The following is a 25,526-nucleotide window of genomic DNA, read 5'->3' as shown; positions in this document are numbered from 1 at the left end:
GGCTCTTGTGTCCTCTGTCCCCAGCACGTATTGCTTTCTGGCACCACCGGAGGCTGAGGCTCACCCTGGGCCCTGCCCTCTCCTGCCCCTGGACAGGGATTGAGACCAGGTCTGGGCGCTGCGTGCTGCCCTGCCCTCCACTGCTGGGCCCCAGATGCTGGGGGGATACTTGGTGTTGGCAGTAAGGCAAGCTGGCGTGCATACGTGCATTTGGTTCTTTCGTTTTTTGAACCAGTTTCCAACATAGGGAAAAGTTGCAAGTGCAATACAAAGAGACTTTAATTTTTTTTAAATTGGAGTATAATTAACCTATGTTCTGTTAGTATTAGGTGTACAGCCTGCTGACTCAGCAGCCGTGTGCATGATCAGTGCTCCCCACAGACCCTACAGAGAAGAATTGGGGCTGCAGGCGGGGTGCTGTAGCGTGGGCAGGATACAGCCTTTGTAATCAGGGGCAAAAAAGGACCATCCTCAGAATCAGTCTGTGTCCTGCCTTACTTCCATCTAGACTTAAGGGTTCATGTCTTGTGTTAAGTACTATTGGTTGTTCACCAGACACTGGAAGGTATGGCGGCCCCCCCTACTGCCATGGTCACGCCCGGGCTGTGCACCGGCACCCTGACCATCAGGCCAGGCGGGTGTCCACAGCACTGCTCCGGCGGGGCCTCTTGGTCCCCTTGGGAACGAGTACCTGTTACATGGACTCTCCTTCCCCTCAGACCTACGTGGACTCACAGCTTCTGCATCTTCTATGGCTGTCACTAACTTGGTGCTTCATTGTCCCTGCTGGGTCGTTCTCCGACACCCTGGCAGCACCTCCCTGCTTCCTAGGGGCAGAGACGGCCCTGCCTCCCAGGCCCTGGACCCTCCCCACGGGACAGCCTCTGAGTGGCATCAGAGCCTGGGACCCGGCCCTGGGTGTCCCTCACCCTTGGCCCTCGGCTCCCCTGTTTCTTCCCCTTGGCTTCAGGCAAGGGTTCATTTCCTCACGTTTTCTTCGTTCACCCCAGGCTTTACGGTTAGTGACTCGTGCAGAAGCCTCTTCTTTGCTGAATTGAGGTTGACTGACTTGAGTGTATTGAGGATTGGCTCATGGGAGAAGCTAGATCTTTGCTTTAAATTAATTTTTGTTTAGAATCTTCTGGTTTCCTTGAATGGAAAATTCATTTATGGAGCTGTTTTTGTCAATAAAAAAACCTAAAGTAGCCAAACATTAGAGACAAAGGTTTTGGATCCTCTAAGATCTAATTATCAAGAATACATTTGGTTGATCATATTTGTCTCTTCCAAATCTAAGTCATCCTGTGGCCTTTACCCCATGGATGGCTGTCTGTCCACCAACCTGGAAGCCGCCACCCTCACCTGGTCTCCATGTTCATCCTCGTGGTGCCTCCTTGGCCATCGCCCCAGCATTGCTCAGATGGCCTTTGTAGAGTCTTTCAGATTTCAGATTTCAGGATTGTTTTTAAGACAGTCTTTATGATTGATTTGTGTGTATGTGTGTGGTTATTTGTAGAAAATACACTTGTTTTAGAACTTGGAAAGATTAGTGTGACTGGCCATGTCTCAGGGGGCTGTAGCACCCCTGTGGGAGGCAGGTGGCCTGCTTGGCTATGGAGATGGGCAGACGTAGGAGAGCTGCTCAGGAAAGCTGTTTCAGGTCCAGGGAAGTGGAGCTGGTTGAGAGGAAGTCCGGGAGCTGTGAGGGACCGCGGCTCACACGACAAGCCCCAGGACACCAGGAACCAGACTGGTCCACATCCACAGAGAGAGTGTGTTTGACCTTCTGCATTTGGGGTTGGGCCAAGGCAGGTGACCAATGCACTGCACCCCCCCTTGGGCTCTGGCATGATCTCAGGCGAGGGGGTGGGCTAAGGAGGAGGGGAGAGGCCAGGAGGGTGGTTCGGGGTCGATGTGTGCCTCTCGAGGCCCTGGGGTCAGGCCTAGGTCCCTGGGAGGGAGGTGATGAGGCCCTGTCGGTGCCCAGGCAGCAGGCTCCACATCTACAGGACCCTGACAGATTCATTGGCATCTGTGGCAGGTGTTTGCGGATGTGGTCCAGCCTTGTCTCCTGGGAGTGTGTGGTCCTGCACTCTTGAGACCCGTGGTCTGCAAATCCAAGGAAGGCGGTTAGTTGTGCTGCAGACTGAGGGACAGGGATGTGGGACAGGGAGAAGGAGTGCAAGGGTCTGGCTCACTGTGGGGCTGCGGGAGTGCCCCTGCCACCCTTGGCTGTGGTGGCTGTGCTGGGCTGGGGTTTTCTCTCTTTAATTTTCTCTTTTCCTTTTCTTCCCACTTCCCTCCTCTGCCCCCCTTTGTTTTGCGTAACTTCAGACTTGAACAAATTGGGAGGGATTCAAGGAGTTTGTGGCTATCTTTCATCTTCACCCCCACATGGTCGTGTGTTACGGCCACGGCTTTGTCCTGTTCTGTCCATGTGTCCTGGACCCTTGGATGTAGGTTGTGGGTGCTATGCCTTTGCTCCTGAGCTCTTGGGTATGTGTTTCTAAAAACAAAGACATCAAAATCAGAAAGGTCCTCCCAGCAAAGCTCCTGCACACATCTCTGATATTTGCTGGTTGTTGCAGGGACGTTCTGGGTCAGCAGCAGATCTCAGCTCCCGCCAGATCTGGCTGTTGAGTCTCCTCCAGCCCTGGTGGCCCCTCTCGAGGGGTCCTCTGGGTTGATGTGGGGTGAACACCGGCCTGTCCGTCTCTAGATCTCCTGCGACCTTGACGAGGCCCCGAGACCCTGGCTGCCGCTCGTCTGCCCCCGACTAGACGGTTTCTCGATTCGTGTGTGCCGGGGTCTCTTTCCAGTGAGGTTTGTTCCTGCCTTGGGGGCAACTGCCCCGGCCGCACGCTGGTGGTGATCTCCATGTCTCTGTCATTTGTGCTCTGCAGTCGACATGGTGACAGCCCTGGGGGATGGGAGGAGGGCAGCCAGGTCCCTAGAACCATCCTCGCGAAGCTGGTGTAGGGTGGGGTGCAGACTTGAGCTCAGGTTCAGCGTGGGGGTGGAGCACAGGTGTAGAGTACGGCGGAAGGCGTCCTTCCTGCAGTACAGCCAGGACAGACAGGCCCTCCTCCCAAAGGGCTCGGGCTCGGGCTCGGAGTGGCAGGCTGGGTTTACACCTGGCAGGACCCAGGTGTAGACAGTTGAGGAGGTGGAGGGCTGAGTCCCCATGCAAGATGCAGGCAGTCGGCAGTGTCTTTGACCTTTGCAGGGGTCCTGACCCAGCCCAGCCCCACAGACAGCCGCCCACCATCTGCTCGGGGGGAGCAGGCCAGGCCGCTGCTCCTGTCACCTCTACTCAAGACCATAATGCTGTGGGCATGGCCCATGGCTGTGTGTTCCTCACATCTTTGTGCATCCAGGAGAGAGGTAGATGGTGGTTCTGGGAAAACGTGAATAGAAAACCAAATGGAGCAGATACCAGGCATCCTAACCAAAAACACAGCTCAGAGAGTCTTTGCTGCCAACAAAAGCAGCCTGTCCCCTAGATGGCGGTTTTCCTCATTCATCATCTTAGAAGGAGCATGTGGGGGGCCTGGAGGAGGCGTCTGTCTCCCAGGCACACAGGTGACTAGCGGCTTGCACACAGGCACTGTCTACGTGCACATGCTCAAGACGGCAAATCTCGTGTTCTGTGATTTCATCTCCACCTTTAGGGAATGATAGATAAATACAAGGTAGCCAGACTTGCAGGCCGAGGATGTACACTGTGCATGGTGCTCCCCACGGCTGCTGTTGTCAGATGAAGGGGACTGTGCACACCACAGGCTCTCGACGAGCCCAGACTCAGACCAAGGCCGTTGTACCGCAGGCGTGCGGTACCTGCACAGCTGCAAGGGTGCTGCCTTGGTCACTGTGGGCATCAACAGGGCGACCATTTCTGTTAAGTACATCTAGCTTAATCTTCATACCATGGAGATGTCGTCTACCCTTCATTTGCATTGAAATTACTTTTACTTCCTCCTCATACCAGGAACCACGTAATGTTCCTGCAAAATGTGTGTCCCCCGTGTTTCAGGGTGGCCCCTACCCTGGGGTTCCTGGGGCCATGGGGTTTGGTGCAGTGCAGTATGTGCCTGTGTAGACCAGTGCCTGGCACCTAGCAAGCATTTAACGTGTTCTCTTGGGGGTTTCATTGAAAATACCTCTAAATCTGCTGGATGGAACCTCCTCTTTGCGGGTTCTTGCACATTCCCATGGACTAATGTTCTTGCACATTCCACACCAACTTGCTCCTGCTCTTGTTGACTTAGATTCTCAGCTCTGAGAGAACTTCTCACAGATGGGACTGGAAGGAGCTTTGTGGGGATGTCAGGGCTGTCTGCTCTTGGAGCTGCCCGCCAGAGGTTACAGGGTTCTGACACCCACGTTATTTTTAGTGATCAGCAGCAACTTGACTGGGTGGTCCTTCTGGTTTGCTGAGTGTGGGGCCGGGGCTGTTGGGCTCGGGAGGACTCAGGCTGTTCTGGGTGGTGGCCACACCTTGGCTGGGCTCCCTGTGGCTGTCATGAAGGCTGTGCGTATGGCAAGGTGAGTAAGGGGAAGAGGTGGATGCCTGGCAGTTCCCAGGCAGACGGCACAGATGGATGTTTCAGATTTAAAAATCAGTTTTGCCCATAGCTGCTCCCACCAGGGCTGCCCCCCCCCCCCCCCCCCCCCCCCCCGCCCGGGAGGTCTGTGTGTCCGAGGGTTGAGGGCACCGGTTTTGGAGGCCGCAGCATCAGTTTGGGTCCCTCAGGCCCCTTCCTGCCCTTCCCCACGCGCTCACCTGCCGCACTGGAGCCTCTTCTGTGCACATGTCTCACGCGACACTCACTGTTCACCAGGAGCTGCGTCTTTCTTATTTGGACCTAGCATCTGCCTCCCAGGTATACAGTCTTGAATTGAAATAAATTGTGTGAATTGGTGCCTAAGATGTATTTTCAGGTTTGAATACCTGAGTGAAGTATCAGAAATCACTGCGCAGCTGGTTTGTAGCATGTGTAGATGTGGGGTGCGACTTTAATCCCTCTGAAAGCAAATACTGTTGAGCCCAGGTGGTGACACGCATTTGTAGCTGGTGTCTTGCTGGGCACATAGAGACGCTGGGTGAGAGCCCTCGGGGGTTGCCCTATGCATGTCACCCACGTGTCCTTAGAAACTGGATGGCGGCTTGTGTGTGTGACTGGTGACGGCTCCATCCTGACGCTGACGCCAGACCCTCTCTGTCCACCCACAGGTATATGGTGCAGTGGCCCGGAGCACGGATTCTGCGCCGCCAGGAGCTGGACGCCTTCCTGGCTCAGGCGCTGTCCCCCAAACTCTATGAGCCCGACCAGCTGCAGGAGCTCAAGGTAATGGACAAGCCTCATTCTGTGTTGGGAAGTGCTGCCTTGGAGTTCTGTGATGGGGTGACCTCACCGGGCCAAGCTGCCCAGAGCGTAGACTAGAAACCCAGCCGCAGACTTGGGAGCCTTCAGGGCAAGAGCGGCATCCTTCCCGGTGACTGAAACAATCAAGTCTCCTTGTGTCCGAGACAGGTTTTCCCTCGTTACCAGGGGGTGTTTTCTCTTGTTTTCACATCAAGCAGTAAACTTGCTTTTGTTTCAGGTGGGGACCCCGAGCCCAGGGGAGGGCTTGGTCTTCAGGATTTTCTCACATCTGGCCAGGATTCTTTTCTCGTTTCGTTCTGTTGTTCCTAATGACCGCATTCATTTTCTCTAAAAAATAGTCTTGGCCCTCCTGGATGTGAACCATTTTAAAAAACCACTTGAAGCACGGTGCTGCGCCATCATCCCTGTGCCCCTTTTACTTAACATTTAACATCATATTCCTTTTAATTTTTCCTCCCAGTAAGTCTTTTTGTTCTGTAATTGTTTTGGCGATGTTAATTTTCTCCAAGTGGTCCCCTGATTTTTCGGGGTGCTTATCTTTTCAGTGCACTTGGGTTAGTCGCTGTGTGTGCACGGCGGTACTCGCTTTCTGTAAGGTCTGTACTAAACTTTAGAAAGTTTAAGACTTTCCAGAGTTAGCCAAATCAGTGGAGCTGCCTTTTCTTTTTAATGTACAGGGTTTTGTTTTTTCTTTGAGGTTGTGTTTTTGTTTAGTTTTGTTTTTGTCTTTTTTTTTTTCAATATTTGATTTGTAATCAAAGACTCTCTTTTGACAAATCGCCTTCACTTTTAGATCTTTTTGCCATTCTTTACGAAGGCGTTCTTTCCCTGCAGGGGCATTTGAGGCTCACTTTATAGATTTTCAGTATTCCCCGGGTGGGGCCCAGTCAGTGTCTGGTTCCCCTGAATGACTGAGTTAAACCCAGTAATTTGGTGTTGAGCGGCTCTCGACTGTGCGGAGCCCAGGTCATGTGTGGTCGCCGTAGGCTTCTGATGCTTCGACGACACAAGCCCAGTAAGACAACAGAACTCAGAACTCACCCCAAATTGTATTCCAGATCAGGCTTTTCCATTTGTTAGACAGAGATTATTTTCATTTGTAATGTTTTTGAACTTAAGTTTTCGTTCTAGAGTATTTGGCTGGGGTTCCCCAAAAGGCCAGCCTTCTGTGCAGGCCCTCCCTCCGGGCCCCCGACTGGTGGCGCCCTCAGCGCGGTCTAGGTCCCATCCTGTGCTCAGGGGTGTTGTGAATACTCTGACTAGCGTGTACTGCCATCCCTCTACCTCTACTTCCTGTTTCTCTTATTTAGATTATTACATCAGTATTGACATCCCAGTTCTGAAAATCAGACCGCCAGGTATCAGGTACGCCCGCCGAGCCCTGCTCACCATCAACTTGCTTTTCCGCAGAGTCCATCTTCTCTCCCATACCCTTTTCATTTCGGATCAACACACAGGGTGTAACCTTGGAAAGTCAGCCGCACTCTCAGCTTGCATTTTGATTCTTTTGAGGCCTTAGTGCTTTCATGGTTTTCTCCTGATCCTTCATCTGAAGCCGGGTGTTTCTAGAGCTGTGTTTAGAAAGACCTAGTTTGTGTGTGGTGACCTGCGGCCCGCCCTGTCCCTCCAGCTCTTGCTGGTCTGGAGGCCCACCTTCCCCTGGAGGATGGCCTGTACTGCGGGTGCTTCCTTCACAGCAGCCCAGGCTCCCAGAACTAGATGGAGGATTCTCTCAGCTGCCAGCTGGAGAACTGATAGGAATAGTCATTGTTTACATGCTACGTAAACCCCTGTGCAGAGCCGAGAGTCCCAACATTCAGGGGTAGAAAAGTACATTTTTAAATTGTTTTTTCATCTAACCATTAGAAATTTTTATACATTGAAAGCAAGGACGATGCTTTTCCATGGAACGCTGTTTCACTGTCTTGGATATAGTCAACTCTTGATTTTGGTAGTTGTCTTGGGGGCCGTTATCCAGTTTGTGGATTGCCCAGACCGTATTTTTCTTCTCCCATTTTTGTCCATTACATGCTTTTTAGAATAAAGAGGAGAGGAAAAGAAAAAGAATTCTGACAATTTGACCTCTCCTCTCGCTGGCTTTTCTGATGGGAGGTTTGCTGGGGAAAGATGTTGCAGGTGTTACTGTGGGATGACTCTGTCAGAGTGCCACCTGGCCCGCGTGTGCTATCTGCCCGCCATGGCTGTGGGCAGGCGTGTGTCCGGCATGGTCCATGCAGACCTGTGACGGGGCTCAACGGCTCTTGTGTTTTCCTGCTGTGTTTCCAGCACTTCTCCTAGGCTACCCGCATGAAGGGAGTGGCGAAGGTTGGTCAGCACTGGCCCTGTGTTTGGAGATGGGGTGGGGAAGGGTCAGGACCAGTATGTCTATATAGGCTCAGGGTTGGTCCAGTTTCGTTCTCCCTCACTCTTGACATCCCTGAAATTGCTTTACATTAACAGTTTCACTACTTGGTGCAGAATACAAAAGATGGAGAAGGATCTATAAGACTGTACGGGGCCCCTGTGGCTCTAGAAAGAGTTTGGGTGCGTGCGGGTGAACGTGGCCCATTAGGGGTCTACAGCCCAGGAGTGAGCCACGGGGTGGGGCAGCCACCGCCATTGCTCAGGGACAGAGTTCCGTATTTGTATTTCTTATAGTCAGAGAATCGTGACACTGTGTCTAGTTGAGGAACTTTTTGGACGCTGCTGATAGTTTTGTCTTCTGGTGGTGAGAGAGTAAGGCTGGTGTATGACAATTGCAGCCACTCCTGCAACTAGGGGATCAGACTCCTGTGCCGCTGGTGAGCAGTTTTAGGACCTCGTGCATCCTGTGAGTACGTGTCCCCGTCCTCCTCTGTGAAGTGGAGTGCTGGGAGCCACGGTGGTGGAGACGAGAATGACATGCACGTGAAGATGTACACAGTGGCCCCAAGGCCTGTGTCATGGGTCCTGGAGGGTTATAGTCTTGTTTGTATAATGAGCATGTAGGGAAGAAACATAAAACACCGTATGAAGTAATTTAGAGTATTTTTTGGGTGAGGCAAGATCTACACAGCAGTTGAGATTTTATTTACATGAAACAGCATTTGAGATTTTTTTTCTGTGAGGTTGTAGTAGTTGTCATTACTGAAGCCAAATGACTCGATCATCATTTTGGAAACCCATCCAGACGGCTCCTTCACAGATGGCGAGTCCGTCTCAAATAAGTAGGTGTGTGTGGGTGAGGCCAACCTGCCCCCGCCTCCCGCCAGCTCTCCAGAGAGCACTGGTCCTGGGCGGGGGGTCTGTGTCCGCAGGTGAGGGTGGCATGGGCACATGGTGGGCTCCCAGCAGCAGCACTGGCTCCCTGAGCTCCGCTAGGTGGCGGGCAGCAGCTACGCCACCCCAGCTTCCCTGGCCCACTTGCTGCAAGGCCGTGCTCCCAGCGTCAGCTTTCCAGGAAGAAGCTCCCTCTTTTTGCTTTAAGACTCTCGGAGGAGAAGGGACTTTTCACTTCGAGTGAATTCTTCCTCCGTTTTGATCCTCTCCCCACTTTCTGCTCGTAAATATAAAAACGCATGTGGTCCCATCCTCCAGTCCCCCCTGCCCTCAGTGGAGCATGGTGTCCCTCCTGGCGGGGCTGAGGGCTCCTGAGGAGCAAGGGCCGGAGCTGGGGCTGGTGGGGCTGGGCCGCGGGCATGGACAGGCTTCTCCAGGTTTAGAAAGTTCTGAAGTATGTTGACCGAAAATCCAAAACGCAGAGGTTGGGAAGCAGTATTAGCTGGTTGTGGAGATGTGGGCACTGAGCACAAACAGCAGGTAATCATAAATTCATCAGCATTTGGTGTGGGAATTTTTTCTTTTTAATGGAGAGCCAGTGCACCTGCTGCACTTAGGCATTGCTTAGGTTGGTGCCCATAAAGACTGCATTCTCGAGACTCTGTCGCCTGAGGAAGGGTGCAGGCAGGCTGGGGAGGCTCGGTTCTGGATAATCCACAAACCAGGTCCTTCGCAGATAATCAAGAGTTGACTGTATGTGTCAGTGTTCCTTGCGCGGCGCACCAGGTGCGAGCAGAGAGGCCGTACGTGTGCACGGGCGGGTGGGGAGCCAGGACAGGGAGTCTGCATGGTCCAGACACAGTGTTTTGTTGTGTTCTCCATTTATAAGCTATCCATTTCTCCCGAAACATTTGACAGTCCCATTAATGAGTTGCTATCTAGCACGTGAACATACAGGATAATGTGAACATGAAGTACAGGTTTTAGAATGAGATTATACTGAGGACATTTTTAATGTAGTGACCTGAAAAATGTAAAGTCTTAGTAGCACGTGCCTTGTCGTAATCTTCCTGTTGGTACACGAGCAGCGTATATAATTTGCAGTGACTCGGGGAGCACGGTGAAGGTGCTGCAGGCCATCCGTGACCGTGTTGCTGTACACATGTGTGCGGCTTTACAGATTCCACGTTAAAATAACCAGTATGTTCATGAGACAGTCTCAGATATTTAAATGTATTAAGTAACATGAAAAGCCCTTGCGTTCACACAGCCAGTGTCCAGGGTCACTGTGAGGTAGCAGGAAGTGTGCTTAGGGGGCCTTTGGTGGAGGGGTGTCCATGGTCAGTGTGGACAGCTGTAGTCAGACGTGGCAAGAAGCAGGTGCTATAGCAGCTTACCCCACGGAAATCACTCTTTTCCATTTAAAGATCGAGAACCTCGACCCCCGAGGCATTCAGCTGTCAGCTCTCTTCATGAGTGGTGTGGACATGGCCCTGTTTGCAAACGACGCGTGCGGCCAGCCGGTGCCCTGGGAGCACTGCTGCCCGTGGATGTATTTCGATGGGAAGCTCTTCCAGTCCAAACTCCTCAAAGCAAGCCGGGAGAAGACCCCGCTCATCGACCTCTGTGATGGTCAGGTCAGTTGCAGGGAGGTCAGCAGGGGACAGGGAAGAGTGGCTAGCCACCTGGGAGGGAGGAGCACTGGCAGGCTGAGAACTCGGCCCTGGACAACCACACTGCGCTGCACCCACCTGCATGTGGAGTCACCAAACATGGAACCTTGCTCATGGGGCCCTGCAGCCCTCTGGCCACATCTATGTCAGCCACTCAGTGCGCTGCTTTGTGCTGTGTATGTTTCTGTTACAAGACATGTCGATGGATTTATATGGTTAACTCATACTGTCCCCACAGCTGGTGGTGCTGTGATGCACACGCTTTGTCCACGAGGCACGTGTCAGCCTGGCACAGCTCTCAGCACTGTGCTCGGGCCCGTTTCAAACAGCAGAACCCCCCACAGAAACACGAAAATGTGGCACCAAGTCCACAGTGAACAGGACCTGTTTACACTGTAAAATGTGAATCAGGATGGCAGAGCCTCGGTGGCCGCTCAGACCTCAACCTGCTCCACTTGGGTCTGCGCACAGCCACCAGAACGCACGGGTGCTGACACATGGCTGCAGACACATTTTAGCAAGTAGGTGAATCAGCAGACTCAGGAAGGAGCAGGGCCCGGGCCTGTTTGAAATCCTGGTATAAGTGCAAAGTGAACAGCTGTCAGGTGACCTTGTGCCGTTGCACAAAGAGGCTCACATTCCTGCGGGCTCCTGATTACCTGTCTTCCTCGTCCGCCATGGTGGCAGGTCAGGGACAGGCTAGAGATGGATGCCTGGTGTAGGCGGGTTTTCCCACGTTCTGGCTGAAGATTGTCATTGCTACATGTATGTGCATGTTTGTTAGCCAAGGATGGTCCAGGCGGACGTCATAGGTGGTTCTCCATGGTGGGCGAGATGCACGCGAGCTGTGTTGTGCGGGTGCTGCTGCTGCCCATGACGCGGCCCCCAGCGGTGCCTCACCGCCCCTCTCACGCCTCACAGGCTGGGTGCTCACTTCGTGGGCATGTCTGTGCGGCTATGTCACCTGTGGGCTCAGCCGCGGGTTCCAGAACCAAAACCACACTTTCACTTAAGACCTTCCGTGGTAAACAGTTCTCCACGGCACCGGGGCCGAGAAAGGCGGGGTTTCCGTTGCTGGTTGTGGGATTGGGGCTGTGGGAGCGGGAGGGGTCTTGCCGGCGTCTGGACAGAGTGTGGCTGCGCAGACCGTGACACGTCCTTGGCCAGCATGTGTCCCTTCTCTTCCGGGCATTCCAGCTCGAGGAAAGCTCTCGAAGTAAGTTTTCACGTGTGGGCCCTTGACTTGCAGGCGGAGCAAGCTGCCAAGGTGGAGAAGATGCGGCAAAGCATCCTGGAAGGGCTGAGCCTCTCCCGGCAGAGCCACCCCTTGCCCTTCCCGCCGCCCGCAGCTCTGCCCTTCTACCCTGCCTCCGTGTACCCCCGGCACTTCGGGCCCGTACCCCCGGCTCAGGGCCGAGGGCGGGGCTTTGCAGGTGAGTTGTGCGGGCACTGTGGGGGGCGCAGCCCGCCATGTCGGGACCGTGTAGTCAGTCGTCGGACAGACGGAGACGATTGCAGCGCCAGCTCTTCGCAGTAGACAAGCGCACACTTGACCCCTGAAGCCCTGACGGGGAAGGGAGAGGCAAATACAGAGGCTGTTGCAGAGATTGGGCTTCACAGCAGGTCGGCTCACGTCATGGGGGGGTTGGGGAGTGCTCTCTGCCAGGGCCGCCCCCTGGGCCTGCCGCTGAGCCCCCGAGGCACACACTTGAGAGTCACCCCTGCACTGGGGAGAGAGCTGGGAGATGCCTCCCCAGCAGCTGAAGGAGATGAGGCCACTGCTCATAGGCCCCCTGGCACCCCGGCCCTGCTCCTCATGGCTTCTCCATCTCTCTCCACCTGGGTCCCACAGGAATGTGTGGCTTTGGAGGCCCCTATGGGGAGACTGTAGCGACAGGCGCGTACCGTGCCTTCCGAGTGGCCACGGCAGCGGGACACTGCGGAGCCTTCTCTGGCGGTGACAGCAGCAGGACTAGCAAGTCGCAGGGCGGTAATTATGCCACGCCTCCTCCTAGAGCTTCGCTGCCCCGCCTGGCCCCCCTCCGCTGTCCCAGCCCAGCACCACATCCTTGCTGCTAGGCCCGCTCCTGGCCCCGTCCCCCCCCACCCCCACCCCAGCTCTCTGCCTTCCAGGGGGCCTCTGGGTGTCCACGCGGCCCCATGTGCCCAGCCCCAGCGTCGCCTCCTGTGGTGGAACAGGCTGCAGACGGTGCTCATGGGCGGCTGCTCCCCGACAAGAGGATGAGCTGGTATAGAAGGTTCTGAGGCCGTGGCAGGATTCCTGGCACAGAAACTGCCCACAGACCACTTCATGGGAAAGATTTTTAAAGAAAGCTCTAATACCATGTAGATAAATGGGTTTATTTTAAACTTCTTTTTGCTTCTCCTCTTGTATGTGTTAGCCTCACGAGGGAGAAAAAAGGCTTAATGTTTACTTCTGAAATAACGTCTTGTGATTTTCTGTAATTAGAGGGTGTGATTTGTAACCTGTCATATGTCCCGTACTTTGGGGCTGCGGAGTGAGACCCGGCCACCCACCCAGGTACAGGGCTCTCCACATACATGTGTGAGCAACGTTAGGACAGGACAGTCTTTCTCTCCTGCCCAGGAATGTATTTGCGGCTCAGCTCCTTGGGGGAGCAGGAAAGACTCGCAGGCCAACGCAGCCCCCGCTGCAGGGCCTCTGGGGCCAGGTCTCCCCTCACCAGCCCCGCATGCCCTTCCCTGCCTCCTACCGGTGCTTTCCTTCCTGCCACGCCACACAGTGTGCAGTTCGCGCTCGGCTTCAGCTCCCTGCACCCGTGTGGACGCTCACATCAGCGTGCCCTTGGGATGATGCTCTGGGTGGGCTGGTGGCTGTGGACGCTGTGGGGCAGAAGTAGTTTCTTAGACTGAAATGGCAAAGAGGATCCTGCTCCATAACTTCCCCCATCTTGTGTCTGAAGCTCAGCTGTCCTGGGGACTGACCGGCAGACACCTTAGCTTAGCTCTGGAGCACTCGGCCTGTGCCTGCCTCAGCAGAGCTGAGCCCCAAACACAAAACACACATCCAGTTGTAGACCAAACATGGAAAAAAAGACCACAAAGTATCTAACTAATAGTTTTTATATTAAGCTTATGTTGAAATGATACTATTTTGGGTCTGTTGGGTCAAATAAAACATATTACCAAAACCTGTTTCATCTGTTTTCATAGTTTTCAGCGTGGCGTTTAGGAACGTGAGGCTTATCATAGGTCTCATTGGGCAGTGAACTGTCCTGATGGAGAGTTTATTATAATCCACTCCCATCTGCCAAGAGATAAGAAACTTGAGGTTCTCTTCTGTTTGGTTTTTATCAGAAGTGTTCCTAGCAGTTAATTATTTGAGAATTTTCTTCGTTAAGTCAGAAGACCTTAGAAAACGCAGGCGGTCCATAGCTAGCAGAAGTCAGTGAATACAGTGGGTATGTGTGACCCCAAGAGAGGGGATAATTAAACAGCACACGGAGAAATACCAGCCACGTTGACCGGTTGATTTGTATGATGCGTGGTGGAGGCAGGAGGCCTGGAAGCAGTTCCCCAAGGAGAAAATGTGCTGAGTTTGCCAGCGTCCACTGTGATGTTGGAGACGGCTCACCGCGAGCATCCGGTGGCAACACCTCATGGAACCTTTTTCAGTCTAAAAGCTGTGCATTTGTAATGTGTCGTTTCAGTCGTTATAGGTCCTTTGAGAAGCCAGCACAACTGTTTCACTCTCAGGTGTACTTTTAACAGCACTTAAAACCATTGAAATCAAATGAGGTGCACATAGATACTTTACGTGATAAATAAAGAGTCTTCACAAAACCAGGGAGAGGGGTTTTATATGAAATACAGGCCACAATTGAGCAGAAATTGGCTTGCTTGTTTCATTTTGCTATTTTTAATTCCGTGATTGTCAAGATTTGTTCTGTTTTTTTTTTTTGTGCAGGAATCCAACCTATACCTTCTCAGGGAGGGAAGCTTGAAATCGCGGGCACCGTGGTCGGCCACTGGGCTGGGAGCAGACGGGGCCGCGGGGGCCGCGGGCCTTTCCCCCTACAGGTAGTTTCTGTTGGAGGACCAGCAAGAGGGTACGTTCTGAAAATGTACTTGTGTTAATAAGAAAACCACCCCTTGTTCTTTCAATTCTGACTCTCTCAATTCTGACTCATTAGATACATTTCTTTGATGTTCTTTTGGTTACATAGGATTCCATAATATGTGGCATTATGATTTATTTCAACCATTGTTAAATAACTATCCACACTTTATTCAATTAACCATTTTTCAATACTTAAAAAAAAGTAGCAATTTTTTGAAGCATTTTGGCTTAAGAATTGAATGACTGGATGTGGGCCCCAAAATAAGATCAATTTCTCAGAATGTTGGAATAAATCCCATGTGACTGATTTGATAGACCAGTGCTACTGTGTGAGATCGATATGGTTTTAAATGTCTCAGCTGCCTGGGCAGATTCAAGCCTGTGTGTCCTGTCCCCTTCTCTCCACTCAGGCGTCCAAGGGGAGTGATTTCTACCCCAGTGATCAGAACGTTTGGAAGAGGTGGACGGTACTACGGCAGAGGCTATAAAAACCAGGGTGTGATTCAGGTAACGTGCAATGTGGGGCAGTGCCGCGCATCCGAGGGATTGGTCTGTGGGGCTGGTGGCTTGAGGTCCTGGCCAGCTCCTCAGCCCAGGTGGACCGGCGGCGTCAGTGCTAAAGAGTGTGGTCTAGTCACAGCTGCACGGGGTGGCCCCACGACTGCTAGTGGTATTTATATTACAAAACGTTATTTAGAGAAATAGTTAGGATTTAAGAAGAAAAGTGCCGTCTTTTTTTCCTCCTGGACCGTCTTGACCAGCTCTTCCCCGAAGGCTCAGCCTATAGGGACAGCGCCGAGTACCTTCTGCATGGGAGAGCTAGAGTTTCCTCCCCCTTTGGATCTACCATGTTAGGACCTGGGGCCTGATGAACTTCCCCTGAGAAGGATCTTTAAAGAATGCCAGTCGGCCCACTTCTACAGTTAGGACGTTTAATCAGTCTGCATTTCCACCCCCACTGTGCAAACATCAGGCCTCTTTTGTGTCTCACGCACTGATAACCCACACACGGAGATGTAATCGGCCAGGAGAAACTGAGCTGCCTGCCTCTCTAAGCTGAACTCAGCATCTTAGAAACTTGTTTGTAAGATTTATTTTATTTGACTTGAGAGAGAGTTGTGGGGGGGTAGGGTGGGCAGAGGGAGAGGGGATCCTGACATGGGGCTTGACCCCACAGCCCTGAGTTCATGACCTGAGCAGAAACCCAGAGTCGGATGGACACTCCACCACCGGCTATACCCCCAGGTGCCCCGGAAACCTTTGCTTTGATGAAATACACCTAATAAGTGAGGTGCAAAGGCAGCCCCCTCCCTAGAAGCGGGGCCTGACAGCCCATCTGCAGTGCAGCACCACTTGGGCTAGGGGCTGTGCTCGGCTCACTGTGGTCCCCCAGCCCACCCTGACCGGCTTCTGCCTTCAGAGACACACTTCTCAGCTGAACAGGTTTAGGAGAGGGAGGGACGCTTGCTGTGCCCCAACCCAGAACCTATGCTGTGCACATGGCTCTCGTGGTGCCGTTACCCCTACAGGTTACGGGCCTTTGATACAAAACACAGGCACCAGATGGAGCCCAGGCAAGCATGGCTTAGCCTCTCCGTGACTCTGTGCTGTGTGTACTCAGGCTCTTGCACTTTGCTGTGTCTTCAGAGTCCCTAGATCTGCCTCCCCACCCCGCCAAGGCGGCATGCCACCCATGGACTTTCTGCGTCGTGCCGAGTCTGTGCCCCTATGACCCGACCTCCTCATCCTCACTCCTGCTGGTGGGTCTGGGTGCTATGCTGGCCTTGGGTCTGTCCCTGTGACAAGGCTGAAATGACCTGCACGCTTTTGTCAGGGGCACAAGAAGCGTCTGTGTGTCTGCTTTTATGTTGTTAGGACCTACTGTCCTCACGTGCTACTGACTAGGTCTGTTCATTCCCTGGACATTGAAGAAGGAAGATCTTCTTGGTCCATCACTTCTGTTTTCGTTGTTGGAGTATTTTTATAAGGAGATCCCTCCCATCACCTCCTGTTTCGTACCGAGTGTCACAGACCTTGCAGGACAGATGCCTTGCCCACCCTGGCTATGGGCTCTTCGTGTGGCCTTGGGTCTGTAGCAGCCTCCTTTGCGGGCATGATCTGGCCCAGCAGAACCACAACATTACTTACTTTCTTGGGCTCTTCAGTGGGAAACAGCATTTCCAGACCACATAGCACCCGTGGGCCCCAATGCCGTGGGGTCAGTCACTGTCCTGCTCTCTGTGTGCACATGAGTGAACACACTCCTGTTTCTTTGTGCAGAAACACACACACGACATGCCTGCTTTTTATTGTATGTTTTTAAGATAAAATCCTCATGGATTCACACTAATGTGTCCAGTTTAAACCGAGGGCTTTTACTTACGGAACATCTGTTGAGTCTCTTTGGTGATAACGTCTGCGTGTGGATCTCTTCCTTCCCTCATGCCAAATCACTGTTTTTGGGCTTTTCCTGTGAACAGAGCCAGAAAAAGTACATGTGCTGGCGTATGTCATGCACATGCTGCCATGCACTCTTATGTCCTGTGTACACACATACACACACACACACACACACACGTGTGCAAGCCGCTGCTGTTTTTTCAGTGAAATACCTCAAGACTTTGTATTGACTCTTCTGACTCAAATTTAAGACTTTGAGAATTGGACCTGAACTTTACTGTGGGTACCTGTGTCCATCCGTTCCACCCTGAGAACCGGGGCTGAGCAGGTAAGAGTGCCCTGGGCTGTCATCGGCTTCGTCCTAGCTGCCCGCACCGTGGCTCAGTCCCTCAGCTCTTGAGTTTGTGACGGAAGTGGCGGCATCCCAGTGTACAGCCTGGGCATGTGACCTGCCAGCGTTTGTCCCGCGGGCTCTTAGCAGACGCCGCAGGGAAGACCTGAGAGGAGTGAGGGCGTGTTTGAAGGCACTTTGCTTTCCTGACAATCGAAAGTGGTGGTTCATCCCCCCTCAGCTGTCTCATCCGTGTTCTGTCATTCTGTTCTGTCGTAACCCTTTGCATCAAAGACTGATAATACGAGAATTGTCTTTCTCTCAGAAGTCATTTGCGGTTTGGCCTAAATGCCCAAACTGTTTGTTTCTCTGCCAAGGTTTAATGATGCATCCAATGCTGGCGGCTCCAGGTTGCTGTGCTCGGCACACAACGTGCTCTTTCTAAACGCAGTTTCAGATCTTGTCTTGCATCGGAAAGTTTTCTTGGAATACTGGTTTTTCCTTTCTGTTGTTTTTCCTTGCCTGGTTCTCATCCCTGGCGCTCCTCTTGAGCTCGTTCTCTGCATTTGGCACGTTCTCCCCTCCTTCCGAGGTTTTCTTTTCTTTCGAGATAAAACTCATCTACTATGCAGTTCACCTGCTTCAGGTACACAGTGCAGTCTGTTCTTGCGGACATGCGGCAACACTGCTCATTCCAGAACGTTCACCACCCCAAGAGAAACCCCTTCCTCAGGAGCAGACACCTCTCAGCCCCGGATCTGCCTTTCACGTCTGTGGACTTGCCCTGCGTGTGTGTCCTATATGTGCATCTGTTGTGGCACGCACCCACTCGTCATTCCCTTCACTTGCTGCGTGATGCTCCATGTGGGAATGGCGTGTTTTCTTTATCCATTAATTGGTTGATGGACGTTTGGGCTGTTTCCACCTCTTTGGCTGTTATGAGTGCTGCTGCTGTGAACATGTATGTATAGGCTTGGGTTCACCAGCTTTTTGGAGATGTAATCAGCCTGTGCCCTGGTATTAGCTCCAGGTCTACAGCATAACAATCTGATACTTGGATACATTGCACAGTGGTCCCCACATAAGTTAAGTGAACGGTGAATGTGCAGCGCCTCATATTGTTAGAAAAATGTATCTTCTTGTCATAAGAACTTACAAGATCTCTCTGAGCAACTTTCAGATATGCAATAGAGTTATTGTTAACCACAGTCGTTATGTTCACATGTTCGTGCAGATGCAGGTCTTCACTGCTCTCAGGTCATTATGGGACTAAGTTCCCGGGCCTGTGGTCATGCTGCATTCATGCACCTGAGGAACTGCTGGCCTCTGCACGGCAGCTGCACGGCATCCGGTCCCGCCAGCTGTGTGTGAGGGCCCTTGCCACAGCTCCTTGTCCTGCCTGCCTGCCTGCCTGTGAGGTTAGCCATCTGGCTGGGTCCCTTGGTGGGGTTTGATTTGAGTTTCCCTGTCTTTGTTTCTTCCTGACTTTAAGCTTCTTTTCCTTTTCACCATCTCACATATCACGATGTTCACTTGCTATTATATTTTCCCGGTTGGGCCTTCATTTCCGGAGCAGTCTTTGTTTCTGTTTTGGGTCTTCCCTTGGTTTTCCACCTCACCTGCAGGCTTCCCTTGGTCTGCCATGTGCTGTGCTGAAGTCAGAAGACAAAGTCTCAGTTTTTTGTGGACACGCCGTCTGGCATATTCTGCATCCATTGGGGTGCAGTTGCTTCCCGGGTGTTCTTACATCAGCATCTGTGTGGCTCTTCCTTGGTGCTTCCTGTCGCTCATTTCTGGGTGACGTCAGCGTTCTTGCACCTTGAGCAGCACAGACAGTGCAGGCCTGCAGAGTCTGTGGCCCGTCTCTCATCTGGGTTGCTGCTGCCTGGGAGGTTGAGTATGTGTTCGTGGGGCAGAGGATGCAGTGCTGCCCTGGCCTGGGGGGTGCACTTCATGTGGGGGTGCTCCTAGAGTCCAGGGCTCATGGAAAGAAATGTGTTTCTACACATGCTCCCTCCCCTGGCGTCCTGTATTCCTGTGCCCACAACCTCTGGCGGGGACCGGGGAGCTCCGCTGTAAGCAGGCCCTGCCCCTACTATACGCACCCTGGAGGTGGCCACACTGCTGCGGGGTGGTTTCGTGACAAGTGGACTTTTCTGTCGGGGAACAAGGGCCTGGAGATTTGGAAGGACGCATGTGAAATCTTCAGTGCTGTTTTCTTCTCCTCTTTGCCCTCTGCTAGTTTTGTATTATTTTTCTCAAGGTTCCAACAGGACCTTTGGTAGTATTGCTTTGTGGGAAAGCACATTCATATTACGAACCCAGGGGTGGGACACTGAAGTGAGGAGGCCCTGGGACTGAGCCCCAAGGGGACGCAGGGCAGGGGCCACCCCTGAGGCGTGAGTGAGGGGGCACTTCAGCCCCTGGTTTTCAGGCAGGCTCCAGGCTGTTGGGGTGGGGAAGACGGGCCACTGCCGCCTGGGTTCTCAGGGGAGGACAGCAGAGCTGGAAGGTTGTTCTCAGTTTCTTCACTGAGAAGTACAAAGACCATTAAGGTTTTCTTCAGCAGTGAGTCTGTTCTGACTGGTCCTCAGCCCTAGTGATGTTGCCCTCAAGGGCCCCTGGCTTTGTTTGGGGACACTGTTGATCACCGCAGCTTGGCTGGCAGGTACTCCTGGCTTCTCACGGGCAGAGGCCAGCGATGCCCAGCCCGTGCTGGAATTCTCGGTCCCAGCTGTCACAGTGCAGGTGGGGGAGACGCCCCTGGTTTAGGATCTTGGGCTGTTTTTCTTGTGTCTTACTGAGAGGTCTTTTCCAGGACATGAGCTGAAATCCTCTAAACGTTTCTATTTTTCCAGAAGTACTTTTAAATCTGTTAAAAGGAGCAGAGAGGGATCCCTGGGTGGCACAGCGGTTTGGCGCCTGCCTTTGGCCTAGGGCGCGATCCTGGAGACCCAGGATCGATTCCCACGTCAGGCTCCCGGTGCATGGAGCCTGCTTCTCTCTGCCTGTGTCTCTGCCTCTCTTTCTCTCTCTGTGACTATCATAAATAAAAATTAAAAAAAAAAAAAAAAAAAAAGCAGAGAGACCCGAAGAGATAAGTCACAAACACAAGTGGCAATTATCAGCTTAGACTTGTTTCTTAGTGGGATGTTAAGACTTAGGTTTGCTTCATTCCCTAGTAGAGTGGGCTTCCCACAGACTGACGGGTGGACGGTGAGGTGTGAATACGTGGGGGAGTCATCATGTGACATTTCAGAGAGGATTTATTGGGGTGGTGTTAGCATAGAACCAATGCTATCCAGAAGGACTGGTTAGAGCTCTTTGAGTGGGGGACTCCTGCATGGTCAGGATACTGACTAGGAGATACATAGGGAAGGGGCCCCAGGACAGATCTGCCGAGATAAGCTGCTGCCAGCTGCAGGTCAGTCAGGAGCAAGACAGAGTATATTAGAATGTAGACTACAGAGGCCACAGGCTACAGAGAGTGAAGTGTAGACAGGATGGAGACTGTGGGCCCCAGATAGTACAGACTAGACTCTAGAGGCCATAGGCTACAGAGTGTGGAGAGTGTAGATGGTATGGAGACTGTGTGGACCACATAGAGTACAGACTAGACTATAGAAGCCACAGGCTACAGAGAGTGTGGAGTGTAGACGGTATAGACTGTAGCGACAGAATGCACACACTGAGTGTATAGATTACGCAGACTACATGAAGGATAGACCCAGGAGTACGTAGGACGTATGGGGCTTATATAGAGAATACATGCACCTGCTGAAGCACAGAGGACAGAGAGCACACAAACCATAAATACATGCAGTGTACGGACGATGGTATATGCAGACTGTGGAGAGTATAGATGGGGAGGGGAGTATGGAGAGAAGAGTGGGGGAGTGCGCAGTCATGGAGAGTATAGAGATTTGGGACTGTGCCCTCTGCAGGAGGTCCGAGAGCTCAGTACACACCCACGCAGCGTGTTGTGCTATCCAGTATGAAACAGGCGTTATCAGGCCTCGGTAGGCACCCTCGCCCCACCCCCATTCTTGGGTCACAGCTGCTTTATCATGTGTTGTCCTTGATTTTGACCAGGGCAAGCCTCCTTATGCTGCTTCAGCAGAAGAAGTGGCCAAAGAACTGAAGTCAAGATCCGGGGAATCCAAGTCGTCTGCCGTGTCTTCAGATGGGTCCCTGGCCGAAAACGGAGCGGTGGCTGAGGAGAAGCCTGCTCCCCAGATGAACGGGAGCGCGGGCGATGCCAGGGCCCCCAGCCACTCGGAAAGTGCCTTGAACAATGACTCTAAGATGTGCAATACAAATCCTCATTTAAATGCACTAAGTACAGACAGTGCTTGCCGCAGAGCCGATGCTCTGGAGGCTGCTGTCTTAAAGAAAGAAGAGTAAACTTATTTTTTATAGAGGGTGAAGGATGCTGGAAGGGTAGGATTCAGGAATATCTGGAGAGAAAGAGAGCCTACAGTTATGTACATTTTTTCCTTTCCGTAAGAGAAAAATGAGGACTTTGGAAATTCGGATCCCTCTTTGATATCAGAGATTTAAACAACACATTTTTAGTTTTAACCAGTTGTAGTCAAAATGCTACAATAAAACAAAAAGAGAGAAAGAAAATGAAGAGCATTTGACTCCCACACTTAAAATGAAGTACACACAAAGTTTAAACTGGTTATGACAAAAGCCTATAGTTGTGTTTCTTGAACTATAAAGAAAACAAATTTTGGCAGTCTTTATATATAGCTTAAAATATCATTTTTAGCATTTGGCACCATATGTATGCCATTATCTTTGATTTTGCATTACTGTTCACAAGAAAGCTTTGTCTAAGGCTTTGATTTTATGATTATGAAAGAAATAAGGCACACCACAGTTTTTCTTTCTTACTTAAATCTCATCACTGTTGATGTGGTTCTTTTGTGTTAAAAGAAAAAGTGCAACTATCAAAACTAAAAAATTATAGAGTAATATTGCCGTTCTGCTGATTTTAAATATGCAGTACATCATACTTACTTTACAAGCAAGTTAAATGGAGATAAAGTTGAAATCATAGAAGATGCAAATGACCTTTCAAAATCAACACAATGTGTTCTGAAACTTTTTGTGACTTAATACCATGCATCTGTGATCAATGAACTATGTGGTTTTGAATCGGATGTAGACCATTAGTGCTACTACTTGAGCTAACCTTCTGCATGGTTCATAATTTTTAAAGTGTGTAGTTAATATTATGCATGTTATTGTCCTTCCATTCTTACCAGTATGTGCCCATTTGCAAAACAAAATGCTAATAATCAGTAATAGTCCTATAAAAGATGTTAACTCTGTTTAGTCATTGACTGATCTTGCTCTAACCTTAAAATTTTGTGATTATTGACCTCTGTTGCATTTATTCTAAAACCCCCCCAAAAATTATCTAGCTGTTTCAGATATCAACATTACCCTGGTGTACTCACTGCTGTATGCATTATTGTTCTTTGTTGCTGTTTTATGCCTTCATATTAGCAAAATATGAAATTCTGTGAAAAACAAAAAAAATCCCTTTGATCTTAAAAAAAAAAAACAAAAAAAAAACAACCCCCCCTTCTGTAGCAGGAAACAAATTGCTTGTTCTTGAGAACTTTCCCATCAAGAATTTAGTAGAAGCAGGTATACTTATATCATTTTGATGTTTTTGTTACTGTTTCCAAACAATGTACTTTGAAATCAGAATCACTTCTTATTCGTTTTCATATAATTCTCCTGATGCTCTTCATCACACATTAGTGATCAGAAATGAGATGTAATTCCCCAGTCCCTGCCCGCGAGACCTGAGTAGGATCTTACTGTAAGTTGAAGGGAGTTCTGCCCTAACTCATGGATTGTGCAAGAATGAACTGCTGTTGGGTCTGACTGATTGTAGGTGGGTCGTGGCGTGCTGTTCCGGAGGCTATCGAATGCAACTTACAATGCTTAATAAAAATCTTTATTCTTTTAGTATAAGCACGGCGTGGCTTCTGAATGGCGCCGAGTGCGGGGACTGTGGAGTGTGCACGGGGGAGGGCTGGGGAGGGGAGCTCGGGAGGCCCCCCGGGGCAGGGGTTGCGGGGGGCACCTAGAGCTCGGAGCGCGGGAGGACGCCCTGGGCCCCGGGGGCAGGGGGAGCGCGGGAGGACGCCCGGGGCCCCGGGGGCAGGGGGAGCGCGGGAGGACGCCCGGGGCCCCGGGGGCAGGGGGAGCGCGGGAGGACGCCCTGGGCTCCGGGGGCAGGGGGAGCGCGGGAGGACGCCCGGGGCCCCGGGGGCAGGGGGAGCGCGGGAGGACGCCCTGGGCCCCGGGGGCAGGGGGAGCGCGGGAGGACGCCCGGGGCCCCGGGGGCAGGGGGAGCGCGGGAGGACGCCCGGGGCTCCGGGGGCAGGCGGTGCGCGGGAGGACGCCCGGGGCCCCGGGGGCAGGGGGAGCGCGAGAGGACGCCCTGGGCTCCGGGGGCAGGGGGAGCGCGAGAGGACGCCCTGCGCTCCGGGGGCAGGCGGTGCGCGGGAGGACGCCCGGGGCCCCGGGGGCAGGGGGAGCGCGGGAGGACGCCCTGGGCCCCGGGGGCAGGGGGAGCGCGGGAGGACGCCCTGGGCCCCGGGGGCAGGGGGAGCGCGGGAGGACGCCCTGGGCTCCGGGGGCAGGGGGAGCGCGGGAGGACGCCCTGGGCTCCGGGGGCAGGGGGAGCGCGGGAGGACGCCCGGGGCCCCGGGGGCAGGGGGAGCGCGGGAGGACGCCCGGGGCCCCGGGGGCAGGCGGTGCGCGGGAGGACGCCCGGGGCCCCGGGGGCAGGGGGAGCGCGGGAAGACGCCCTGGGCCCCGGGGGCAGGGGGAGCGCGAGAGGACGCCCTGGGCCCCGGGGGCAGGGGGAGCGCGGGAGGACGCCCTGGGCCCCGGGGGCAGGGGGAGCGCGGGAGGACGCCCGGGGCTCCGGGGGCAGGCGGTGCGCGGGAGGACGCCCGGGGCTCCGGGGGCAGGCGGTGCGCGGGAGGACGCCCGGGGCTCCGGGGGCAGGGGCTGCGGGGGCACCTAGAGCTCGGGAGTGGGGTGAGGGCGGGTGGGGAGAGCCCCGCTGACACACAGGAGACCCAGTAGAGCGCACCGAGTGCCGCGGTCGCCGCTGCCCACGTCAGCCCTCACCCGGGCTCCCTGCCGCCCCGCCCCGCCCCGCCGCCGCTCTGGCGTCTCCAAGGCCGCACAGCCCGCAGTTGCCGACAAACCCTGCGGGCGGCTCGGAGTACTGGCCCGCTTCCGGCCCGTGCGCGAGGCGGGGCCTGCGCCGCTTCCGGCCTGTGTGCGGGGCGGGGCCTGCGCCGCTTCCGACCTGTGCTGGGGCCGGGCTGTGAGCACTTCCGGCCTGTGCTCTGGACCGCGCGAGGCCTTAAGCGCTTCCGGCCTTTGCGTCGGGCTGGGCGGGGCCGCGGGCGCTTTCGTCTTGCGCGCGGGGCGAGGTGCACTTCCGGCTTGTGCTCGGAGCAGGGCGGGATCGCGGGCGCTTCCGGCCTATGCGCGGATCAGGGGGGCGAGCACTTCCGGCCTGTGCGTGAGGCTGGGCCGCGAACACTTCCGGTCTGTGCGCGGGGCGGCCCCCTGCCGCCCGCGCGCGCGCCGTCCCCTCCCCTGCCGGCCGCTGCCCCCGAGCGGGTCGTACACCCCGTGGCCGCCGTTTCTCGTTTTCCTCCGTAGAAATGAGCCCTCGTAGATCTTGTTGCAAAAGTAACAGGTTTATTGCAGTAACTTCCCAGAGTGCGCTCAGACCGGGAGCGGTCCCTGGGGAGGCTGCCCACGGACGCCTGGGGACCTCGGCGGCGGACTGCGCCCGGCATCGCACCCGGCCTCGCACCCGGCAGCACCCTGGTGGCTCCCCACCACTCTGCACTCCGCTGTGACCCTAGCCCCTCCCTGTGGCCGTGCGCGTGCCTGCCCAGTGTGGCTGCACATGGCGGTGCCTGCCCGGCTCGAGGGCCCCAGACTCCGAGGGCGGCAGAGGCCGCACTTCCGTGGCACTTACCTTTCGGGGCGCAGTGCAGGTGTGTGTACATGAGGCTGTATCAGCTAAGGACACCAGAAACAACAGGCTGACGGGCTGCTGGGGTGGGGAGGACGGCGGTCTGCAGAGCCAGGTCGGGCTCAGGGCCAGGGCGGCCAGGAGCTCATCCCACAGGTGAGGGGAGAAGCCGCTGCCCGGGGTTGTGGGGCGCCGTCTTGTCTCCTCACTGGAAGGCTGGCCGAGGGGCGGGAGGCGCAGGTTGGCCGGTGGGATGGCACAGCGGGCTTCGGGTTTCCCGGACCCGCTCCCACGACGATGTTTTCTCTTGTATCTTAACGTGCCCTCAGTTGGTCCGGGGGTC

At 53.7% G+C, this 25,526-nt stretch overlaps 1 protein-coding gene and 1 long non-coding RNA gene across 3 annotated transcripts in view; one reads left to right on the top strand and one right to left on the bottom strand.

Moving 5' to 3' along the window:
• Positions 1 to 23,145, top strand: part of FAM120A (family with sequence similarity 120 member A) — an 87,307-nt gene extending 64,162 nt beyond the window's left edge. The window contains exons 12-18 of one of the 2 annotated variants that reach the window (XM_072842118.1): positions 5,234 to 5,348; positions 10,073 to 10,282; positions 11,568 to 11,751; positions 12,171 to 12,308; positions 14,268 to 14,409; positions 14,831 to 14,927; positions 21,244 to 23,145. In XM_072842118.1, the coding sequence (XP_072698219.1) occupies positions 5,234 to 5,348; positions 10,073 to 10,282; positions 11,568 to 11,751; positions 12,171 to 12,308; positions 14,268 to 14,409; positions 14,831 to 14,927; positions 21,244 to 21,555 (1,198 nt within the window). In that variant the 3' untranslated portion in view covers positions 21,556 to 23,145. The remainder of the gene's footprint in view (positions 1 to 5,233; positions 5,349 to 10,072; positions 10,283 to 11,567; positions 11,752 to 12,170; positions 12,309 to 14,267; positions 14,410 to 14,830; positions 14,928 to 21,243) is intronic. The other variant, XM_072842127.1, reaches the window with a different exon arrangement.
• Positions 13,408 to 20,224, bottom strand: LOC140641807 (uncharacterized). The gene is made up of 2 exons (XR_012038401.1): positions 17,108 to 20,224; positions 13,408 to 16,890 (listed from the first exon to the last, which is right to left on the bottom strand). It is a non-coding gene; the product is annotated as an uncharacterized lncRNA (long non-coding RNA).
• Positions 23,146 to 25,526: the final 2,381 nt, after the last annotated feature.

This window comes from Canis lupus, chromosome 1, assembly GCF_048164855.1.
Source record: "Canis lupus baileyi chromosome 1, mCanLup2.hap1, whole genome shotgun sequence".
NCBI lineage: Eukaryota > Metazoa > Chordata > Mammalia > Carnivora > Canidae > Canis > Canis lupus.
Note: the sequence above shows the minus strand (reverse complement) of the source record. Positions and strands in the feature narration are given on the sequence as shown.